Raw genomic sequence first — 23,711 nt, 5'->3', positions numbered from 1 at the left:
ATACGCTACCATTTATTTTTTTAATATATTTTTATATGCTTCATATTCATTTTCACAGAGCTATGATTATAAGTTATCTAAGAAACCTATCTATTTTCTAGAATTATCTGTAAAATATTTTTTGACATGTCAATGGAGCTAAAGACTTACTGTAAGAGATTGACTCTGTTGTTTACACAATACCTATCATACCTCTCTTTAAACTCATTCACTGACGAAGCAATCAACAACATTAAATATAACCATTATGGTGAAGCAGGCCTTTCAGACCACGCACTCAACACCTTACACCAAATCAACTGGAAAAGTACAGTAATATATTTAGATCTTGCAAAGGCTTTCGATAGATTGCCACATGACAAACTAGTAGTTAAATCGGAACAGATAGGGTTGGATAGTAGATCAGTATTGTATTGGAGATTGGCTGTCTGATAGTTATCAGCAGGTTATGTATGGGGGAGTGATATCCCAGAAGAGGAAAGTCACTGGTGGCTGTCCCAGGGGTCTGTTTTGAGGACACTATTGTTTTAACTTGCATGTAAATGACATTAGAAAGAGCTTAAATGGTAATATACAGTTGTTCGCAGATGATGTAAAGTTTGGAAGAGTTATGTGAAGTAGAGCAGATGTTATAGCAAGAGGACCTAAATAGACTGTCTGAATGGGCAAGTGTGTGGGGATGTCAGTTTAATGTTGCAATGTGTAAGGTTTTAAAATCTGGAAAGCAAAGATGGAATGCAGAGTATAGAATTAGTGGGAATATTTTAGAAAAGTTGGAGAAGATGAAAGATTTGGGAGTTATGGTGAATAGATTTGAAATTTCATGGAAATATTTTTTCTAAAATTGTGAGGACAACACATGGGATTATGAATGATGCAGAGAACCCTGATGTGTAGAAGTAAGGTTGTTTTGATTCCACTTTACAAGACTTTGATCAGGCTGCATATGGATTACTGTACACAGATTTGGTAGCCAGGTTATCGAATGGATGATGAGATGTTGGAGAGGGTTCAAAGACGATTGAATAAGTTGGTTTCTGGTCTTCGGAATGTGGAATATGAGGACAGATTGAGAGAATGCAAATTACAGAGCCTAGTCGAGAGAAGGAAGAGGGGAGTCATGATCGAGACATATAAGTTGGTAAGATGTAATCAGCAGATTAGCATGGATATTGTTCATAGAATATTTGTAGACAGGGAGATATAATACACATAATACAAAAAAAAAAAGGGACAGGGAAGTTGATCTTAGGTGAGATCTTAGTAGATCTAATTTGTTGAGCCCTAGTTCTAAGGATAAGTAAAATAGATGAGCAAAACAGTAAGTCACTTTTTTCCACTAAGTCAAATAAGCACAAATAAAAGGATTTTTCATTTTTTAAAACAGTGAGATAAAAGAATCAGTCTGATTTTTAAAATAATAGTTTATTATTATTAACAATAGTATTTTCAACATTAACAAAATAAATTATTAGCAAATTATTGTTCTGTAGTCAAAATATATTTATCTGTATTTAAACATTGAAATCAACACAATATTGCTCATTTAATAATATGTAATACAGACTCACACACACACACACATATATATATATATAGCTATGTATAAGTTAAATGTCCAAAAGAACAAACTATGGAACAAATATTTGCCTATTTACAAAAAACATTTTATGTATTTCCAAAGAGATTACACTTTTTTTTTTAGTTAATAATATACCAATCATTTATTATCCTCAAGAACGAAATCCTAAGTAAATAAAATTTTGTAGCACTATGAAAGTATTAAATTATAACACAGTTTGTCTTCTGTAATAGGTGGAATGTATTAACTGATAAAAGACAACTAAAATATAACTGCAAATATAAGACAACTGCAAGGACAAAAGTATTTGAATAAATGGATGAACTACTAAAATTAGGTTTATTTTCAAAAAAGTCATTATTACTTCTGTTAAATCAATAACTATAATTTGCTCAGAACAGGGGAGGGGGAAGCAACCTGCAACTTTCAAGCCAAATGCATCTGAGAAACTTTTGCAGCTTTTCAGAGAATAGTTTATTTATTTATGAAAAGAATTGGAGAATAATCTATTTCTATTTTCTGAAAGCCTTTTTCATGGTAATATGCATATAATCACTTTAAATCAGAAAGTGCTTGTATTACTTATAAGAGTTGCAGCTCACAAAACATTCAATTGAATGCAATTTTCATCAAAATACAGTAAAAAAATGCCAACCACTGGTTCAGATGGGCCATCAAGAATTATTGAATGGATTACTTGATCATGAATTTATATCATATGCCATAATACAGAACAAAGAAAATGTATGCATCATAATTATTCTAATTACTCTAAATTTAGTTCCATTCTTAAAACATTTCAGAAAATTTCCACTAAGATTAATCATGTTCTCTCTCTCCCTTTGATTTTCATTTTTTGAAAGATGATTTGTTTTTTTCTTGAATGAAAGATGATATCAGAGCAAGTAAGGCTAGACAGGGAGATTGAACATTTCTTCCTAATAATTGCATTTGTTCTCTGTAAGCCATGTTGGAAAAGAAATGTGATGTGATAAAATAATAATTGGCATGAATGCAAGCATACAGATAGGGAGTGAGAGAGGGGGAAATGTATTATAAAAATACTAAACAATATAAACTTATATAAAACTTAATATTCAACAAAATTAATGCAAAATTTATTTAAAAAAAAAAAACAGAAATTTAAAAAAGTTTATTTTTCAGAAATTAGAAATGAAACTATACTGTATGCAATACAATGTTATAAATGACAACAGTAAAAAATAGTTTCAGGAGAATGGGCAAAAATAAATTCAAACTAGTACAACATCCTACTTTAAATGCTATTACTGTAAATATGTTGCTGAAATGATAATTGCCTAATTATCATTTCATTATTTTAAAAACAACTATCATTCTAAGTATCCAATAATTTTCTTAAAGAGAACTTTACAAGATAAATTTATAATTAAAAATTTTTTATTTTCCAATGGTGATGGTGATATGTCATTAAAACTGTAAAATGTTTTTACAGTTTTAATTAATTCTGATGTTTTCTAAGTAAAAGAACTGGAAGACAAAATGTATTCATTGGAAGCCATAACATTTCCCAATCAGCTTAAGCCAATGTGCAATTTTAACAGTACATGTGAAGTTATAATTATGGAAGAGTGTGCATATACACATACACACACACACACAATTCTCATTCAAGCACATGAATACAATGAGCTTGGAAACCATTTGCTGAAATTACTGTTTTTCCTATGCCAATTATATCTAAAGAGGCTATACTATATATCTATACATAGCAAGTATCAGTTTGGTACAGCTAGTGTTGTTGCCAACACTACTACCATTAAACTTTAAATGATATAAATAGTAATAAGAGATATGGAAAGACTAGTAACATATGCCAATCTATAATTAACTATGTCATATCTTTAGATAGCCCATGGATATAAAAATATACTAAATGAAATTCATGACACTTCATCTTTAATTCAACATGTTAGGCTCAAGGCCTTGTCATAGCCAAATGAGTTAACTGTATACAAATTAAGCAATGATAGGATAGTTAATCCTATCTAAATACACTGATGTTTCAGACCCTATATGTTTTTGATTAATAGTGCCTGTTTTATAGGATGAAAAACAAACCAAGATTTTGGGAGAAAAGCCCTTTTACTTCCATATGAGATTGCTAACTCATTTTCAGTTAAAACTTCTTAAGGATACTTTGTATATTGTGGCAGGACTCAACCAAATGATGAATATACCTAGGTTTTCACATGAAGAAGAAAAACAAAGAAATGAAAGGAGTCGCATATAAGAGACTAAGAAGGTGAATCTTTTTTATATCAGTAACTGACTGGTTGATTGACTGCTCAGTTTCTGCTGTTTTGGACTAATAGGCTGTGGATTTGAGTCCCACTGTGACATGAATGTTTGTGAATGCAGTTAAGTGGCAGAGGATGTTCATTATTCAACATGAGACCACCTACCTGCTTACTAGGCCTGAAACAGCTTGAAAAAAATTCCATATTTGGTCTTCACACCAGGAATTACCCAATCAATGATATTAATATGCTATAAGTTAACTTTTCATAAATGGAACTGATGGAAAAAAAAAAAAATCTAAACCAGATACAAGCTGTGCTCTGTTTTCATGTAATACCTTTGTAATATAGATAAAACCCTTTGAATGGAAAGACTGATTTAAATCCCATTTAAGATGTAAGGAATCTTTTTAATTAGAGGGCATTCTATGCAGAGTTAGCCAATATCACACAGAAGTCAGAGGGTTGTGAAACAGACAATCAATCACGTGTACTAACTACCAACCCAGGAGAGTATGGAAATAATGATAGGATTAATCACCCATCATTATTAAAATCAGATGTTATAAGAAGCCAAGCTATTTGAATATAACAGACCAATCGGTATAATAAGTTTAAAGAAACTCATGTGGCTCACTTGATATTTCCAAGGCATTTAATAAAGTCTGGCACTGTGGTTTTCTTACCAAGCTACCATTTTATGGTAGTGATGTGTTATCACTTCCATAAAAGCATCACGCGTGGTGATATGTCATCAAATCCTATGGCCTTATTGACATCAAGTTTATTCATTTCCTCATATACCTCCTACTCACTCACAATTAAGCCATCCTCTCCATGCTGAGTACTTCAACAATGGCTTCAGCAGAAGTTACCATTCTACCATTTTCATCCATCAACTTCATCCCACCAGAATGATTCTTCCATATCAAAATATCTTTACTATGATAGTATTATCCATATTTTTAGTGCACTCACTGCATTCTGTCTCAGAATGCAGTGAATCTTTGACTACAAATGGAGTTAACACAAGAATTTATATATGGATATCTTACACTACACACTTTTCTTTCATTTCACAATTCATAGAGTAATAAACATATACTGTACTAATCCAATGGTTTTACTGATTTAACACTTGAACCACACTAGTTTTAATAACATACTAGGAAGGAAAGTGTTATTTAAAATGATTCATTTCATAATAAGCAGATTGCTTCATTTAATATTCTGCTGGTATTTGGTTTGCATCACTGGTTGTGGCTGCTTCCAAAATTACAGCAAAACAACTAAGATGATACAGCCTGTACTCTGTCTCTAAACTGCAAACAGAGTACATTTCATTGTAGATGAAAAAATCCTGCCACTTCAGTTAGCCATATGAGATCGTAACTACATTATCTGTATTGTTTGAAATTATCAAAGTGAGAATATAAAAGAACACTGGTATCTTCCAAAGATAACATGAGACTAAAGAATGGAATAAGTAGTGACTACAAAGTACAAAATGATATTTCTCTAAAATTTCTTTAAGCATAGTGACATCCATTGGTGCACTCCCAGGGAGGGGGGCCAGGGGGCCCTGGCTCCCCCCCCAAAAGAAAAAGGAAAAAAACACTAGAAAAATTTCAAAAAATCTTTTCCTAATTAAAATTCGTTTTTTTTAAAAAATTTATGTTGTGTCGTGTCTTCTATTTCTATGCTACTTATGAATTATTGGTCACATAAGGTGGGAATACTCTACAGCACTCGGAAATCCTGGTCACTGTGAATGCAAGGCGAATGAAGTAGTGCTCAGGCACAACTTCGTTTGCCTGAGCCAGGCCAGAGGAGATCATGTATTGGCAGATGCTCAGTCATAGCTCGTATGCAATGCGTAGTGTGTATTCTCAAATTGTCTACTCACCCCCCCCCCCCCCCCAAGATTAAATCTTGAGTGCTCGGCCCCCCCAAGATTAAATCTTGAGTGCGTCACTGGTGACATCACATTTTGCATAACTCCATCACTACACTATTACAAGCCAACAGTTTCTGCAATTTTAAGTTGATTCTGAACTGTAACTATTGTCACATTCCAAAAATCAGAAAATTAAAATTCTATAATTACATTTTGGATAACTTATTCCATAATTTCTGAAGTGGCTGTCTTGACTCAAACAATTACCAATACACCAAAATAGTTGTTAGTAATGCTAATCTGTCTTGGTATATTATTCATTGAATTATATGAGAAGCAGGGGAGAGAGGACTTTTCCTACTCTATACCATGGCATACTTAAAACTTCCTTGTGCCTTAATTTCCAAAATGCTAGAAGAATATTTTGATCAGTGAAATATAATTTTCACTCAGAAATTGAACTGAATTGTTCAAATTAATCTAAATAAAATGTTGCTTAAAAAACTTTTGTGAACATTCCTATACATTATCTCTAGGCTAGTTGTAATCCAATTTAAACTGATACTTTAATGTCAGATAATAATTGTACTTCGAGTTCAAACTTAGTCAAAAACAAGTGACACAATAGGTATCCAGAATTCCAGAGTACACTTGTATGTTTCAGAGGACTAAGATGCAATAAACTTCATTAGAGTAGAAAGAATATAAGTACAAACACTGCACTCAATATTACTCTTAACTGGTACTTGGAATGCTGTGTCATCATCCTTTGCAAACTACCTGAGAAAACAATGGAACCTTTTATATACTTCAACAGTACAGACTTTTCCCTCTATTTATAAAGAAAAAAAATCTGGAATATTTTGTATTAACTATTGTACACTGAATGAGCAAATATTATTCAATATGCCATAAATAACACATAATTCTCTATATTTCATGTTATTCACTGAATATGCTTGGACAATGGACAACTTCTCTATTTCATTAACTACCAGTTATCCGTTCAAATTTCACTGTTTAGGTGGAAGATGATTTTCAGTACTCAATTATTGCCACTCATTCTCTTAACAGCAGCCTGAAGTGGTATGATAAATATATGTCTTTATCATACCACTTCATTTAACATTTATTCCACATCAGAACTTGGTACCCATGTTCTGATGTGGAATAAATTTCCAACCTCTCTTTGTCACCAAGATTAAGATTAAAAATAAATAAATAAATAAAATGAAATATTCCAGGAAGTATTAACATTAAAAAACTAAGTTTTTTTAATACTAATATTTATTTTAGTTTATCTCCCATGTCATTTTCTCTTTACTACTATAAGTAATCCCCTAATTTGAAACTATAATGTAAACTTATGTACAGTTAATAAAATACTTTTTTTGGGGGGATTAAATTTCGTTATATATATTCAAACTGTTACCTTCATACATGAAGGGCTAAATATACTTTTTAAAATTTAACACACTTTTTACAGTTTTAATCCAATTAATGCATTTTAATTTGTTATTCAATCATATTAAAAGACTGCATTTCAAAAATTTAGATAATTTTCAGTGAACCAATAGATGTGTGTGTGTGTGGGGGGGGGGGGAGCATCATCAGTATCATCAGCAGTTAACTATTGTTTTCTATCATATGATAGAAAACAATAGTTAACTGCTTCAAAAATAAATGAAGGCACAGGATATTACTACAATATGCTAATGTATTAGAAGATAACAGCACAACTATATTTCAGAAGTAGGTAAGAGAGGGCAAAATCTTACAAGTGAGAGTAAATCAATTTTGGCAAATGATACTTGCAAAAAAGATATGATTTTGAAGATGGTCACACACCTATAAAAATTTCTTTTCAGAACGACACCTGATCAATAAGCTGTGCTTTCATACACTTCTGAAATAACTATGGAGAACTATGCAATTGTAATGTTTCATGCATTACAGATGCTCATTGAGGGGGGGGGACATCTTTTTTCAGAAGTCAATCAATCCTGAATCCTTTTTTACTATAATGATGGTTTATCTCCTTTTTTTATTTTTTTAAAGAATAATAAAAATAGTGCTTGATTGAAGAAAATCAATCATAAAAAGATGCATTTCATAACAGCATTATGTTATGAAAAAATGAAACTAGAGCGATTTTTGGCTTTATGCATTACAGATATAATTCTTTTTTTGTCTACTTTTCTGATTCTAATCAGATCAAATTTCATGATGGCTAAAGTGCAATTTATTACTGTATTTTTGAATATTTTGCTGAATTTTGTCAATAAAAAAGTTTAGTTGTAACTAAAGCAATGAGCAGACACATTTTAGCATACATCCAAAGCAGTAAATCAAAATTTCCTGCAATTTCATCCAAAATTATACTACTTTGTATAATTTCACAATAGAACCACTTAAGGATAAAGTTAGATAAATGGGAGATGTCACATAGCTTATAAGAATGTAGAGAACCAACTTATATCCAATACCTAATCCACATTCTTCTGCGGTGCACTATCACTAAGTATAATCATAGAAGCTGAATGAATGAGGACAGGCTGGCAATTTGGTACTCAGATGCCCCAAATGCATTCTGTACTACCTGAAAGCACATCTACATAACTTGAAGAATAAAGCAGCTAATAATACAACAGGTGGAAGAGTTTGCAGCAACTTTGTAATAGTTATCTGAAACAACATATATGTGAACCTACTTGGTTCTTGGATTTCATAAAAATACCACAGAATTAACATGAACCATATGATAATTAGAAAGCATTAGAGGTGATATTTCAAAAAAAAAAAACCTTTGACAGTATAATAATTATGAGATGAGAAGTATTAACTGAGACATTAATTAATGAAATGATATTAATGCAAAATGAGTAACACAGAAGGACATCAAGTTTAATTTATTCTGAGAAGTAAACTTCAAACTAAATCTTCTAATGGTTAGATGATTAAGTTTTTAAAGAATAATGTAAGAAAAATACTATGGAAATAATAGATTTGATAAATCAGATACTAAGTAAAAGTATAGATAAAAAGTATAAGCAACAGATTACATTAACTAAATTGTTAATTAAACACTTTGAAACTATATTTGAATTACAGCTGGCTAAAAATGATAAGATTATTCCAACAAGGTTTAACAGACAATACGTAAAGAGGGATAAGGATAATAGAAATAAATGAAACATGACCAGCTAATCATAAATAATTCCAAATGATCTAGATGGAATTGAAGAAGTTAATTACTACTTTTATGTGACACCTCCAGGGAGTCCAAAGACTCATCGAGGGAGAGTGTGCCAACACATCGAACGATTGGATCCCCTTCCAACTACTAACCATACTCAAACTTGCTTAAGCCATTAGTAGCAGAGGCTCTACCAATCGACCAACCTTCGCTGGCTTAATAGATATTTTAAAAGTGTATATGGTTGACACACACATTACAGCAAATAATGCAATAAAAAAATTAAAGATAAAGTACTTTTTCTCACTATCATAAACCAGCAAAATGTCCAGACCAAAGCTTCATGGTAGAATGCTATGCATAAAAAAAATTCATTATAGCAAACTATCTAACTATAACAAACTATTCCTCTGATCCCTATAGTCTGCAATAGTGAGCATTGATTGTATATATATATTAACATTAGTAAAGTTAGATGAGGAATTACTACAGGCAAGACTTGCCTACTGATGTAATATTGGAGCAGGAGTTTGTTTTGGAATTACAGCTGAAGCAACTAGGACTACAGACCAGCGTATTATGTCTATTAATTGATGTATTTTCAGGCTGATTTTTCTGTTTTTGCAGATTGAAAACCAGTTTCCACGTTAAAAAACCTGCTACCTCTATATGAGAGCAGGAGGAGGAGGATACTATTACTATTTTAAATGACCTAGCACTAGCAATTGATAAGGGCAGAGGTAGGAATGATATATCTCAAGTCGTGGTAAGGAGATGCATGTTAGGGTTAATCAATTCACTTTTGATCATATGATACTAGGAATTTTATGTTCAGAGTGGAAATTTGCAGGTGTTATTTCAATCCCTAAGTGGGGGGGGGGGGTATGGCATAAAATGGAGAATTATAGACTACTGCTTGGTTAGCTAAGCCATAGCCATTCTCCAACCAGAAGGCTGTGGATTTGAATCCCACACTAGTATAGATGTTTGAAAATGTTTCTAGGTGGTAAATGAGCTTTTAATCACTCAGTGTGACACCAACATCCTATTATATAGAATATCTGAAGTGCTCTGAGAAAGCTTCAAGTTTGGAATCTGCTCTAGGAGCAGAGTTTCCAGATTTTTTTATTATTATTCATTTGCATACAAAAATAATAAAAAGAATAAAAATACATATACATGAATATGGAAGGGGGGGGGGGGTCTTAAATTATGTGTATCAGTTTGTTTTCACTGCTATTTTTCTTTCTTTTTTTTTTTTTTTTAATCTTTTCCAGAAAACTGGTCTCTGTAGTGGGATTGATTTTCTTCTAGTTGCTGAATTATATTACATATACTGTAAACAGGCCCGGCTGGTGGCGTGTGCGAAGTGTGCAATATACACAGGCACCGCAGAAGAAAAGGCACCTAAAAGATGTCAAAAAATATGAGATAACAGTTTAAATGAACAATGAATGGTACATATAATTATGAATGTACGTTATCTGTTCGGGCCCCTTCAGATCTTCCTGGAAACGAAGAAATAAATTCTGAAATTGTATCCTGGGCCCGATTATATCACTGTAATTTTTGATTAAAATTTACGAAAATATACCTAAAATAGTTCTTTATTTTTTGATGTATCATAAATCAACTTATGATTAATTGTTGAGTTCTGTGTAAGGGCCGTATACTAATTTTAATCGGATCAGATGCATGTGGTCCGGCCCTAAAAGTCAGCTTACTACTGATAACTCATTCTTCTCGACTTTATTCAAAAAAAACGTTTTTGGAAAGGAGCCAAACATTAATCGCACACACAAGAAAAATACTATGCGCCAGTCCTGACTGTAAAGGTATGACGTATGAATGTGAATAATGCAAGTTCTTCCCCATTACCTTCCTAAATGGAGTAAGTCTCCTATTGGAAGCCGATAATAATAACAATAAATGTCAACATTTGTTTGATATAACTTGGCTATGAAATATACATTTTTCTCCTTCATTCCTAAAATATTTAGTTAATTTGTGTAATTTTACAAAAACATTTCCACACAAAATTTAATAGTTGACTGTCAATGATTGATAGTGTAATCAATGTGGTATCTCTAATATAATAAAACAGTTTTATTTAAGATGGTGTGATATGATGGATATGTTTCCAGTAACACTTTCTATTGCATCTACCAGGTAGCAGACCTGTCAGTATCAGCAACACAATGTCACCAATAAATGTTTTCATTATTATTCTATTAGTTAGTTATTTGCTGTGTGTGTGCGCGTGCACACACTATAGTTCTTAAAGAAGAATATAGTAAACATAGTACTGTAGACTATTCATAAGTGAAAACTTGTTACTGACTTCAAATTTAGATGAGGATGAATCAGCATAATTATATTACTTGAAAATACTATTTATCCTGAAGATAATATTACCTTTCAGCAATTTTGATAACTGTGAATAAGTGTAATATGCAACTTTATAAGCAGTAATTAAATAATTGGAAATGATACAATTAGTAATTATATAAATTGAATATTGTAACAACATGTTTAAAGCAATTTGTCAAGTCAATTGGCATAAAAATCATTGCAAAAATAAATAAATAAATAAAGAAGTAGAGACGCAACTATCAAAGTTTAAAACACCATATAATAGATACAGTAATGAACAATGCAATATCTGTACTGACCAAACATGAAACTAAGCTTCTTACCAAATGATATTTATATTCCAGATAACTAGACTTTCCATCTGTTTTGTGAGTTTTACTATATTTAAAAAAATACCAAATATTTTCTAATTATACTCTATACTGATCTGCTGCAATATACAAACTACTGAGGTGTGTCAATTATTATAAATGGGTCTAGGAATATTTTATTATATATCTTTAAAAAACTGCATGACTAGTGGAAATGTAACTACGACTGTAGCATAAACAAAGGCAACAGTAGCAATTGAATTAATTTTCATTCTCCATTCCAGATTTTTCTGGGCATTACTTACTAATTTCTTGACATCGTCCTCAATATAAACAGTCCCAGGAGAGACAGAGTCATCAGCCTTACCTGACATCGATGTTTTCAGAGAAGATATAAATGTTTTAATTTCTTTCATTTCTTCTGCAATAGTTGTATCCTGCTTTTGAATAAGGTCAAGGATTCCATCAGTCTGAAATTCTAGTTTCTCAAAAGGTAATTCAGCATCCTGCAAATGGATATCTGAAATAAGACTTGGTTTACTCATCTGCAGTCCCAAGGTATTTTTTAAATCTCCAACAAATAAAGCCATTTGATGATGCTGTGACTGCATAACATTCATAAGATCAGCAACCAATCCTTGAAGCTTGCTTTGACCAGATGCCTCTTCAACTATTCCTTGTAGTTCTCGCACACGCAGTTGAGAACTAATATTAGTTCCAATGATCCCTATCACTGCCCCAATAATGGACCCAATTATAGACCAATACTTAGTTTTTTCTGCTTGAAATCTTTCCTTTTCATGACTTTCCCTTAATGCTAAGGAAAGTACTGAAAAATAATCTCGTTCTGCTTTTTCTAACACTTTGAAATCTTCAAGCAAATATTTCTCTTCTTTAATAACAGCATGCTCCTAATCAGAAAAAATATAAGTTTACTTTTCTTATAAATAACATTTACTTACTATACAGAAATTATTAAATATAATAAACAACTCTTGCAAGTTTCAGAATTCTGAGAAAATAAACTTCTCCCCTCCCCTCATCCATAATCTTTGTAAAACTGTAAATCTTTACTTATATGGTTTTATGAAAAATAAACCACAATCCCACTTAGGTGAACTCTGAATTAGTTATGCTACTCACTGTTATGTAAATAGCACAAGATGGAGGTATTGTAGAGATATTTAGTGATCACTTTGCTGAGGTATTTCACAGTAATGCTACAGACAGAATTTTGAGAGAGAGAGAGAGGTATGAGGGGATGCCGATAAAGTTTTGGGAAAAGTGTGTACCTGAAAAAATAACAATTTCCTTGACTTGGTTATTTAATGAGCCTCGTAAGAATTCAAGTGGAATGGAAGCAAGGTAAAATAGTGCCAATGCACAAAAGTTGATGCATTGATCTACAGACCAGTTTGTATGTCTGGAGTGGTGATTAAAGATTTGAGAGAAATTGATTAGGATTAGGAATGAGGGAATGAGAACATGATTCTTTGTGAGACACAGCATGGACTGTTTTAGTAATCAATTTACATTCTATAACATAACAGTAGGTTGATAAGAGGAATGCATATACTAACTTCTGGATTTTACAAATGCATTTGAATAACTGTTCTATGGTGAATTAGTGCTGCTTAAACTGTGAGAAATAGAATCATAATAGGTAAAGCATTAATTTGTCACAATGCAATCTGAATTGAACCATTACAAGATGTTTTGATTAGATGAGAGAAAGGAATCAATCAAAATGGCATATTTCTCATTGCATAGATATTACCATTGTTACTAAATTTACACATGCACAACAAAAATGAAGTAACTTAAAATTATACTATTGTAATAACTAAACTACATTTATTGATTATATAATATTTTAAAAACTACACAGAAATGCTGAAATTGAATTTTATTATAAAAGTATCATATATCATAAAATATGTTACAATATCATAATGTAAGAAAAGGAGTTTATTAGAGTATACTTCTGCTCTTACAACCTAATTGGTTCTTTGACAGTCTTTGTTAACTGAGTCATTGTAAGTTAAACCCCAAGCTCAGTGTCATAATACAGTTTAAACCACCACCAAATTGCCACAAAACTAAAATGTGGCACTTAAATAATGAAATGACAAACATATTTAATTATGTAAAAGAGAAATATGTTAAAAAAAAAGTGAGATTCTTAACATAAAAACAGATTAGTTTCTTCTGAACTTGATAAATTTCTCTGTGGTATGACAAGGCATTCCCAACTGTGGCTAAGGGCTTCAAGCTCCATTTAGAATTGGATCATCAGTTTCCAAATTTTTTAGATCAAAATCATTTTTGTTTCTGATGATATAACTAAGAGCTATGCAGAAATGAATATTAAATCTTTGGAAGTCTCTGTGTGAATAAATCTTTAAATATTGGTTTTTCTAATAATTTTTTTTAATCAAGAACCAAAACCAGGTCATATATTTATTATTATTATTATTACACCCGCCATTAAGCCGACAGACTCATCGTGGGAGGTTCATTCAACTGACAACATATTTATCATATAGAAGCTTAAAGTCCTTAACACTCCTTGCATTAACAACACATTCTGGCAATGCATTCCATTCAATGACAATTTTTCCATGTAAAAAACTACTCCTCACACCCCCTCTTCACCACACTTTTACATAACTTCCAGGAATGACCTCTGGTTCTTCCCATCCTCTCACTAACTTAAATGTCTCTATCATATCACCTCTCTTCCTCCTATCCACCAAACTCTGCAATCCACACTTCCTCAAACTCTCCATAGCCAGCATTCCACTGTCTTCACATAAGATTGAAAACCACGCGATCAGATCTGAGCATAACAGTCCAAGTGTGGTCTGACCAGTGCCTTATACAGTGGCACAACCACTTCCTTATCCTTGCATGTTAGAGTTCTTATCATAGCAGCACTACAATGTGCAACCTTTGCAACACTAGCAATATGCCCTCTAAACTTCAGTCTACTGTCAACCACCACTCCCAAATCTTTAATCTCATCCACTTTCTGCAGTACGGTACCATCGATATAGTACATAGCCTTATATTTCTGCACTCCAAAATGTAACATCTTGCACTTATTGATATTAAAACTACAACTCCACTCTTTTGTCCAAGTAAAAAGTCTATTCAAATCTTCCTGAAGGGATTCAGCATCAGAAGCGCTACTTATAATTCTTCCCAACTTTGCATCATTAGCAAATCCCCAGTCAGTCCACATGATATATCGTTTACAAACAAGTTAAAGAGTAGGGCCCAAGAACAGAACCATGGAGTGCCACTTTACCCTTCTTTTTTTTTTTTGAGATACTGTCTCAAAATCCCAATGTTTGATCCATCTATCCGATATACTCTCTATTCCCATCCTCTGCAGTTTATACACCAACTTATCATGTGGTAATCTATCAAAACACTTCTGCAAAGTCTAAGAATAACACTGTATATGATTCTCCCTTATCTAACACACTTGTCACCTTATCATAAAATGCAAGTAAATTACTGAAACAGGACCTACCCTTTACAAATCCATGCTGACCATCATAAAGAATGCCATCAACCCAATTCTGTATTCTATTCCTTACCAATCTCTCCAACACCTTGACCACAACTGCAGTTATACAGACTGGCCTATAGTTGGAGACCTCTGTCTTAGAACCATGCTTGTGGAGTAGTACTATTTTGCCTTCTTTCCACTCCTTAGGAACCCTACCCTCTGCAAGACTTTCATTAAATAACCCAGGTTAAGGGCATAACCAAATGTGATGCACATTCCTTAAGCATACGTGGTGATATGTCATCCATTCCCACAGCCTTATTCACATCTAACCCAACCAACACCTGATACACTTCTGTTTCTTTCACTTCCAATTTTCCTAATACTTGCCTCTCTTCTATATATTGCACCAGATCATTTACACCAGTCCAGTATGATAAATGCTGATAAAATGCTCATTCAACAATTTCACTATATCCTTTGCAGCTGTTAAGTCTGCTGCCAAGACTATCCACCAATGTTAGTCTGACATAATTATTCTCCCTCTTGCTTGCCATGTATAAAATCTCCTCTCATACTGCACCTTTTCTTTCTTTCTTTACCATGCTTGTCACCTTTCTAGCCTGCACCTTCTACTCTTCATGGATCTGATTACCACCAACTGTCTTGTACCTCCTGCATAACATTTTCTTTTCCAGCACAGCTTGCTTGATTTTAATGTTCATCCATTTCACTCCTACTCTATTTACTCGCTCAACCCTTGGTATGCAGTTATACATTGCTTTTGTCAGATACTGCCTTGTGAGTTTCCATGCATTGTCAACATCTTTTCCGCTAAGCTCATTTACCTAGCGTATTGATGCTAGCTGACTAAAGAGCTTCCTATAATCGTCTGCTTTATACTTCCACATGTATCCATTTTTGACAGTAACCTTTTCTTGTTTCATCACTTCCTAAACAGTACTGCATGATTACTCTCACCAACCGGCGGCAGCATCAACACCTCTTAAACAACTACATCTTGTGAAGTTATCGCCAAAACATTCCAAAATGGTTGCTTCAATCATGCTGCTTAAGATACTCATCTCTTAGAAATTCCACAAGCTCATTTTCCTTGTTCCCATACACTATCTCTTCCTTCCAGTCTATATTCCTGTAATTAAAGTCTCCCATCAGGATCACTTTCTTTTTACATGCCCAACTAATTTGCCTAAACATTTCACAGTCAGTATTCTCTGCATTCCCTGGCCTAGAACAGCATCCTATCAGATATACTAACCTGTTTATTTCAATTTTGCACCACACAGATTCAAAATCTGTGCACAGACCATCAACTTCCACACTTTGTGGACACAAATTCCTCTGCAATCATTAACAGAACCCCCCCTCCTCTTTTCACATCTCTATCCTTCCGGAAAATTATATATCCTACTAATTCTATTCCTGACATCACATCCTCCTCAGGCAGCAAAGTTTCACTTATTCCAATTACTTTTGGGCACACACCATCTCAATCGACGCCACAAACTCAGCTCTCTTGTTTTGAATACTCCTTACATTTGTGTATAAACATAACAATCGTTGTGTGTGTTTGAGGCCATCCTACATGCACCAATATTTAGAATATCTTAATTAACACTCATAACAAAATTCACACAAAAAAGAAATTAAATCATTTTGACTTCCTTAAAATAAAGGAAATGATAGAAAATATTAATAATTTATACAAAAGCTACATGTATTATGCTATGAAATGTAACATAAATCATTGCATAATAGAACAAAGATTAAAATGTTCTTACTAAATAGCTTAAGGAAATTACAACGTACAATAGAATATACATTAAAATAAATTTTAATACACTTCCAATATTTCGGCAATGTCATGTTGCCATTATCACAGGAATTTAAATACAAGACATGTGCATGCAAGCACAACACACAGTAAATGAGGAACGAAGCAGGAAGCTATTCTTTCTCCTAAAATTCCTGATGGTGTTCCCTAGTGGGCAATGTTGGTATTCTTAGCCAATTGGGCTGAAGGTCTTCTGATGTAGATTTCCCAAATTTGGGGCAGTCTCATGCAACCAAATTTGTTGAGGTTTGGATTGTTTCTTGGGGTTGAGGGTGATTCCATGAGTAGCCTTTCGTATTTGAATTTACTACGGTGTATTATTGTGGCTTTCTTCCACTGTATTCTATGGCAGGTATCCAGCGCATGCTCTAACCATAGAACTAAACCACATTCTCAGCCAATGGCTAAGGTCTATACAAGAAGTTAAGTCATGTTTTTTTAGGATTTTTGTAATTTCTTCCGAGGTGCCTCGGATATAGGGAATGGTGATGGATTTAGAGTAATCTTTGTTGTGAAGGGGGGAGTAGGGTTGTGGTTTATTGGTTTCAATATTTTTTGGATTTTTTTGGGGGTAGCCATTGGCTAAGAAAGTGTTGAGAATGTGGTTTAGTTCTGTGGCTAGGGTATTGTCATTGGAACAGATAAGTTTAGCCCTCTTGTGTAGTGTCTTAATGACTCCATACTGTTGTGAGGGTGGGGAGGGGGGAATTGTTGTTGAATGTATCTGCCTGTATGGGTGGGTTTTCCATAAACTGAGAAAACCAAGGTTCCCTCAGGCTGGCGGGTGACTAGTGTGTCTAAGAAAGGAAGGCAGTTGTTTTATTCTTCTTCCAGGGTGAACTTGATTCTGGGGTGTTGGTTGTTTATGTGTGTTAGGAAGGAGAGCAGTGCATCGGAGCCATGTGGCCAAATAGTGAACACATCATCAACATAGCAAAGCCATATGGTTGGTTTTTTGTGGGGCAGAGTTTAAGGTTTTCTTTTCAAAAGTCTCCATATAAAAGTTGCCCAAGGGTGGGGAGAGTGGAGAACCCCATGGCTGTTCCCTCTATTTGTTTATAGAATTTTCCTTGCCAAACAAAATAGCCTGAGTTCATTGTGAACTGATATAGGGCTGTGATATCGGGAGGAAATTTAGCTTGATTAGAAAGATTAGCTCTAAGGATTCTTTGAGTGGGACATTTGTGAATAGGGAGGAGACATCAAAGCTGACCATTATGTCAGTGTGTTTGAGTGTAAGGTTTTCTATGCTGGCTTTGAAGTGGGCTGAGTTTTTTATGTGTGAAGGTGTGTTGCCAGTATAGTGTGTGAGGGCTTTTGCCAAATGTTTAGCTAGTTTGGTATGGGGGAATCAATGCCATCCACTATGGAACATAATGGCACATTTTCTTTATGTATTTTTGGGAGTCCACAAAAACCAACCATATGGCTTTGCTATGTTGATGATGTGTTCGCTATTTGGCCACATGGTTCTGATGCACTCCTCTCCTTCCTAACACACTTAAGCAACCAAAACTCCAGAATCAAGTTCACCCTGGAAGAAGAAAAAAACAACTGCCTTCCTTTCTTAGACACACTAGTCACCAGCCAGCCTGATGGAACCTTGGTTTTCTCAGTTTATAGAAAACCCACCCATACAGGCAGATACAACCAACAATCCCCCCCCCCCCCCACACACAACAATATGGAGTCATTAAGACACTACACAGGGCTAAACTTATCTGTTCCAATGAATGCCCTAACCACAGAACTAAACACATTCTCAACACTTTCTTGCCAATGGCTACCCCCCCCCTCAAAAAATCCAAAAAATATTGAAACCAATAAACCACAACCCCCTCCCCCTTCACAACAAGGATTACTCTAAATCCATCACCATTCCCTACATCTGAGGCGCCTCGGAAAAAAATGACAAAAATCCTAAAAAAACATGACTTAACTTCTTGTCAGACCTTACAAAAAATTGGCATCCCTTATCCGCTCCACTAAAGACCAACCTCCCCCCCCCCATCACCAGACCTACTTGGTGTATACCAAGTCCCTTGCAGTTGTAAGCTGTCCTACTTTGGTCAAACAGGCAGGACAGCTAATATCAGAATTTCAGAACACAAGGACTACATCCGTTTTCACCAATACAGCCACTCTGGTCTTGCAGCCTATGCGCTGAATACCCACCATAGAATACGGTGGAAGAAAGCCACGATAATACACCGTAGTAAATTCAAATACGAAAGGTTATTCATGAAATCAGCCTCAGCTCTAAGAAACAATCCACACCTCAACAAATTGGGTTGCATGAGACTGCCCAAAATTTTGGAAAACTACATCAGAAGACCTTCAACCCAATCGGCCAAGAATATCAACATTGACCACTGGGGGGCACCATCAGGACTTTTAGGAAAAAAAATAGCTTCCTGCTTCGTTCCTCATTTACTGTGTGTTGTGCTTGCATGCACGTGTCTTATATTTAAGTTCCTGTGATAATGGCAATGTGACGTTGCCAAAACATTGGAAGTGTATTAAAATTTATTTTAATGTATATTCTATTGTACGTTGTAATTTCCTTAAGCTATTTAGTAAGAATGTATAACCAACGTCTAAGCCTTTCCACGAGAAAAAGATTAAAATGAGAAAACATGGCTGGTTTCTGTAATGCTAATATTGACAACCTTTGTAAAATTTTTACAATTAAGATATTTACTCTGTTAAAATTGAATTAGTATTTGCTGAAAAGTATTAAATTTAATTATACATTAAATTTTATGTTAAATTTGGAAGGGAATTTACCTTGTTCAGATTTAAAACTGTCAATAGCTAAAGTAGAGTTGTACTTGGCAGAAAAAAGCTATATCCTAACACAAGTGCAATTTGGAAAGGGAATGGTAACACAATAGCTGTGAGAGAGAGAGCATTTCGTAAGAGACAAAATACTTAGTCAAAAAATAAAATAAAATAAATGAATGGTTAAGCCAATAAATAAATAAATAAACAAGCATGTGAAATATCTTTGCCACTCTGCTATTTATATATAGAGAGAGTAGCTGTGCATCAGGTTTCTCTCTCATATCTCATAATGCAAAGCACACTCTCTTCTCAGGTAATGGTGCATTATACCATGGCATGCATGCTATTTTAAGGAGGGTTGAGCATCTTGAATGCTTCTTTTTGATCAAAGTTTAGCTGGATTTAGTCAAAGGACTGGAGCTATTCGAAATATTAAGATATGTATATCCAGGTAGATACCTAACAGGATGCACCATGAGAAGTGAGGATTGAATATTAGGTCTCAGAAGCCATGGTCAGTTCTCTGCATTCCTTTAAAGGAATGCAGTATGTGGAGGTCTCCTCTCAATTATTAATTTGTTTAGCAAAACAAGTGTTCTCTGTCAGGTTGGCAGGAAAAAGACCCAAAGGAAGACCAAGATAATAGGCGGATTGATACAGTAAAAAGTGCCTTAGAAGACAGAAATATAAGATCTGATAATGTTGGAGTCTTGAAAGATAACAGATTGATTTGGAGGAAAATTGCTGATAGGAAGTTAGTAATGATGTAAGTTCTTCATGTAGTACTATCATAATATCTTGTACATGCCTTGAGGGTACATGTCAGGAATTTGATGGTGATGATGAAGATATGCATTTGTTAGCATTTATCTCTTAGAAAGAAATGTTATAGAGATAGCTCTGTAAATTTAAAAAAAAAAAAAAAGTAAATGGAGCTTGTTTAGTACTAACTTTCTGAAGACAGATTAGCAGCCAATCCATTCTTCAACTTCAATGATAATGAGTTCATTAATAGCTTGAGAGAGGTCTTAAGTGCATCTTCCCCAATGTCAGAACAGTATTCCAAGGCTGGGCAGATTTGATATTCATATGATTTATGTAGAATAAGCAACTGTACAGAAGATAAGTAATGTCTTCAGCAAAAAAGGGTGCCAAATTTTTTAGAAGCTGATGCTATAAATTTAAGCTTCAGTACTAGGGAAGGTGCCAATAGAGTGGAATGAGAACAAAATAGTCCAATTACATAAGGCATACGCCAAGACAGAAGTAGCAAACTATAAGCCAATCTGCATCTCAGGAATGGTGGTGAAGGTATTGGAGAAATTGATGAAAAAAAGAATTCAGGACTGGATTCTTTGTTGGTAAATAGGAATATGATACTATATAAGGAACAACATGGTTTTGTGAAGGGATAAGTCTTGCTTCAGTAATTTGCTTACTTTTTATAATCAAGTGACAACTGAGTTGGATAAGGGAAATGGCTACTCAGCGATACTGCTAGATTTTGCAAAAGCATTTCACAAGATTCCATATAGAACTCTATTGAATAAATTGGAGCAAATAGGGATGAATATAAATCTGGTGATTTAGATTAGAGGATGGCTGATGGACAGATATCAAGAGTGCTTTATGGAGGAGATGAGTCCAGGAGAAGAACAAGTGACTAGTGGCTCAGTACTTGGTCCTGTGATGTTTAATTTGTATATCAATGATATAGGAAATGATTTGACAGGAAATATTCAGTTGTTTGCTGACAAAGGTTGGTCGATTGGTAGAGCCCGTGCTACTAACAGCTCAGCAAAACGTTAAGCAAAATTGAGCGAGGCTAGTAGTTGGAAGGGATCAATCATTCGATGCTGTTGACACACTCTCCCTCGATGAGTCTTTGGACTCCCTGGAGGTGTCACATAATAATAATAATGCTAAAAAAGGAACAGCAATGGTAAACTAAGGTAATGCAGAGATCCTGCAGGAAGACTTAAACAGATTAGCAGTATGAGCAAAAGTAAATGTTATATTCATCACCATTTGCTCCAATTAATGCAATAGAGTACAATATGGAATCTCGTAAAATGCTTTTGCAAAGTCTAGCAGTATCACTGAGCAGCCATTTCCCTTATCCAACTCAATTGTCACTTGATTATAAAATGTAAGCAAATTACCGAGGCAAGACTTATCCCTTAACAAAACCATGTTGTTCCTTATATAGTATCATATTCCTGTCCTGCCAGTTCAATGTTGCCAAGTGTAAGGTAATGCATTTTGGGAAGAGATCAGAATCTGTGTACTATACTGATGGAACTGAACTGCAGGAAACTGGTGAGGTCAGGGTCTTAGGTGTGATTGTGGACAGGGAGTTATCTGGACTACCATGTACAGATCTAGACTCCTGGTGATGAAGAAGTTGTGGAGTGGGTTCAGAGGTGGGTGACAAAGATTGCAGCAGGTGTGTGTAACACTCCCTATGAGAATAGATTGACGGTCTGTACGATTCAAAAATTAGCTGATAGATAAAAAAAAAACAGGAGACATGATAGAAACATTTAAGTTATTAAAAGGATTGACACTGATTGACGGTCTGTACGATTCAAAAATTAGCTGATAGATAAAAAAAACAGGAGACATGATAGAAACATTTAAGTTATTAAAAGGGTTTTATAGGATTGACACTGAAGACTTTTTTCAGTACATGACAAGAAGGGAGAGAACAAAGGGTCACCAGTGGAAATTGTATAATAGTGTGGTTAGCAAGGGTGTTAGGACTAGGTTTTTTGCTTGGAGGATGGTGAATGGGTTGCCAGAGGTGATTGTGGGTGCTTCATCAGTGAATGAGTTTAAGGAGAAGTATGATAGCTATTGTATGAATGATAGGTAGTGTGCAAATAAATGAATCTTCCATGATGAGCCTTCTGACTCCATGGAGAACCTGTATAATAATAATACCTATAATAAGGTGTTTTCTTTTTTTTTTTTTTGGACTTTCTGGCATACTTTTTGAAAAACCATGGCTTGGATATAAGGTGGGAATTCTGAACAGAGCGAGGAATGAAAACTTCCATTCAAACATGGATAGTTTCTGTAACATGATCACAAGTATCTTGATTTGTAAAAGAGAAACCATAGTCTGACTATCAAAAGGATGATCTAAGTCATGGAGATCTCACTTGCCATTGCGGTGCCAAAGTGAATAAGGTTGTGAATGGCTGGGAGAGGATGTTCCACTAGAGATGAAATTTGAATAAGATTGTGATCTGACTTACCAAGAGAAACAGTCACCTCAGTAAATGGAAAGAGAAATGGTTAAAAAAATACCTAGTGTTGGATGAATGGAGAGAATTGTCAGGGATTCTGGTTAGGAGATGAATGATTTATTTTGGATCATTAGTTACAGCAAATACCTCTACTTCTCTGCCAGCTTGTCAGTAGAATTGGAAAGAAAAAAAGTTTGAATTGTGGACACTCAAGTCGCTAAGGAAGATGACTTTGCTGTTGGGAATTTGGATTGCACAAAATCAAGCTCCAAGGTCAAAAAGGAGAGACTAAATTAGAGATCCTCTAGTAAGGAATATCAGATCATACAAAAGCCCAAGTACAACAGGAATCATACATAGTGTAGCTTGGACAGTTAAGATGGGCTGTGACAATTTGTAGGAGATCTGAGGTTCAGTCAAAAAACAGATCAGGTTCGGATGTCTGCAAGTGATGATGCACATTATTTAGGTTTATTTCACATCCAGCTTGGTATATCTTTTTTTTGGGGGGGGGGGGCAGAATCGAGGCAAAAACAGGTGACTAGTAGAGTGCTGCAAGGTTCGGTGCTGGGACCATTGCTGGTTAATTTATACATAAATGATATAGGAAATAACTGAAAGTAAAGATACAGTTGTTTGCTGATGATGCAAAATTAGGTAGAGTAA

At 34.3% G+C, this 23,711-nt stretch overlaps 1 protein-coding gene across 2 annotated transcripts in view; it reads right to left on the bottom strand.

The window, feature by feature from the left end:
• Positions 1-1,453: 1,453 nt before the first annotated feature.
• Positions 1,454-23,711, bottom strand: part of LOC150108457 (mitochondrial potassium channel-like) — an 87,685-nt gene continuing 65,427 nt past the window's right edge. The window contains exons 3-4 of one of the 2 annotated variants that reach the window (XM_090390796.1): positions 12,006-12,549; positions 1,454-6,538 (exon numbers count right to left, since the gene is read on the bottom strand). In XM_090390796.1, the coding sequence (XP_090246922.1) occupies positions 6,447-6,538; positions 12,006-12,549 (636 nt within the window). In that variant the 3' untranslated portion in view covers positions 1,454-6,446. Of the gene's footprint in view, positions 6,539-11,749; positions 12,550-23,711 lie in introns of those variants that run through there. The other variant, XM_090390795.1, reaches the window with a different exon arrangement.

The sequence above is a fragment of the Typopeltis vanoorti genome, chromosome 3, assembly GCF_054136105.1.
Source record: "Typopeltis vanoorti isolate ZY-2024b chromosome 3, IOZ_Tvanoo_1.0, whole genome shotgun sequence".
NCBI lineage: Eukaryota > Metazoa > Arthropoda > Arachnida > Uropygi > Thelyphonidae > Typopeltis > Typopeltis vanoorti.
The sequence above is the reverse complement of the archived record's forward strand: the minus strand, read 5'-3'. Positions and strand labels throughout refer to the sequence as shown.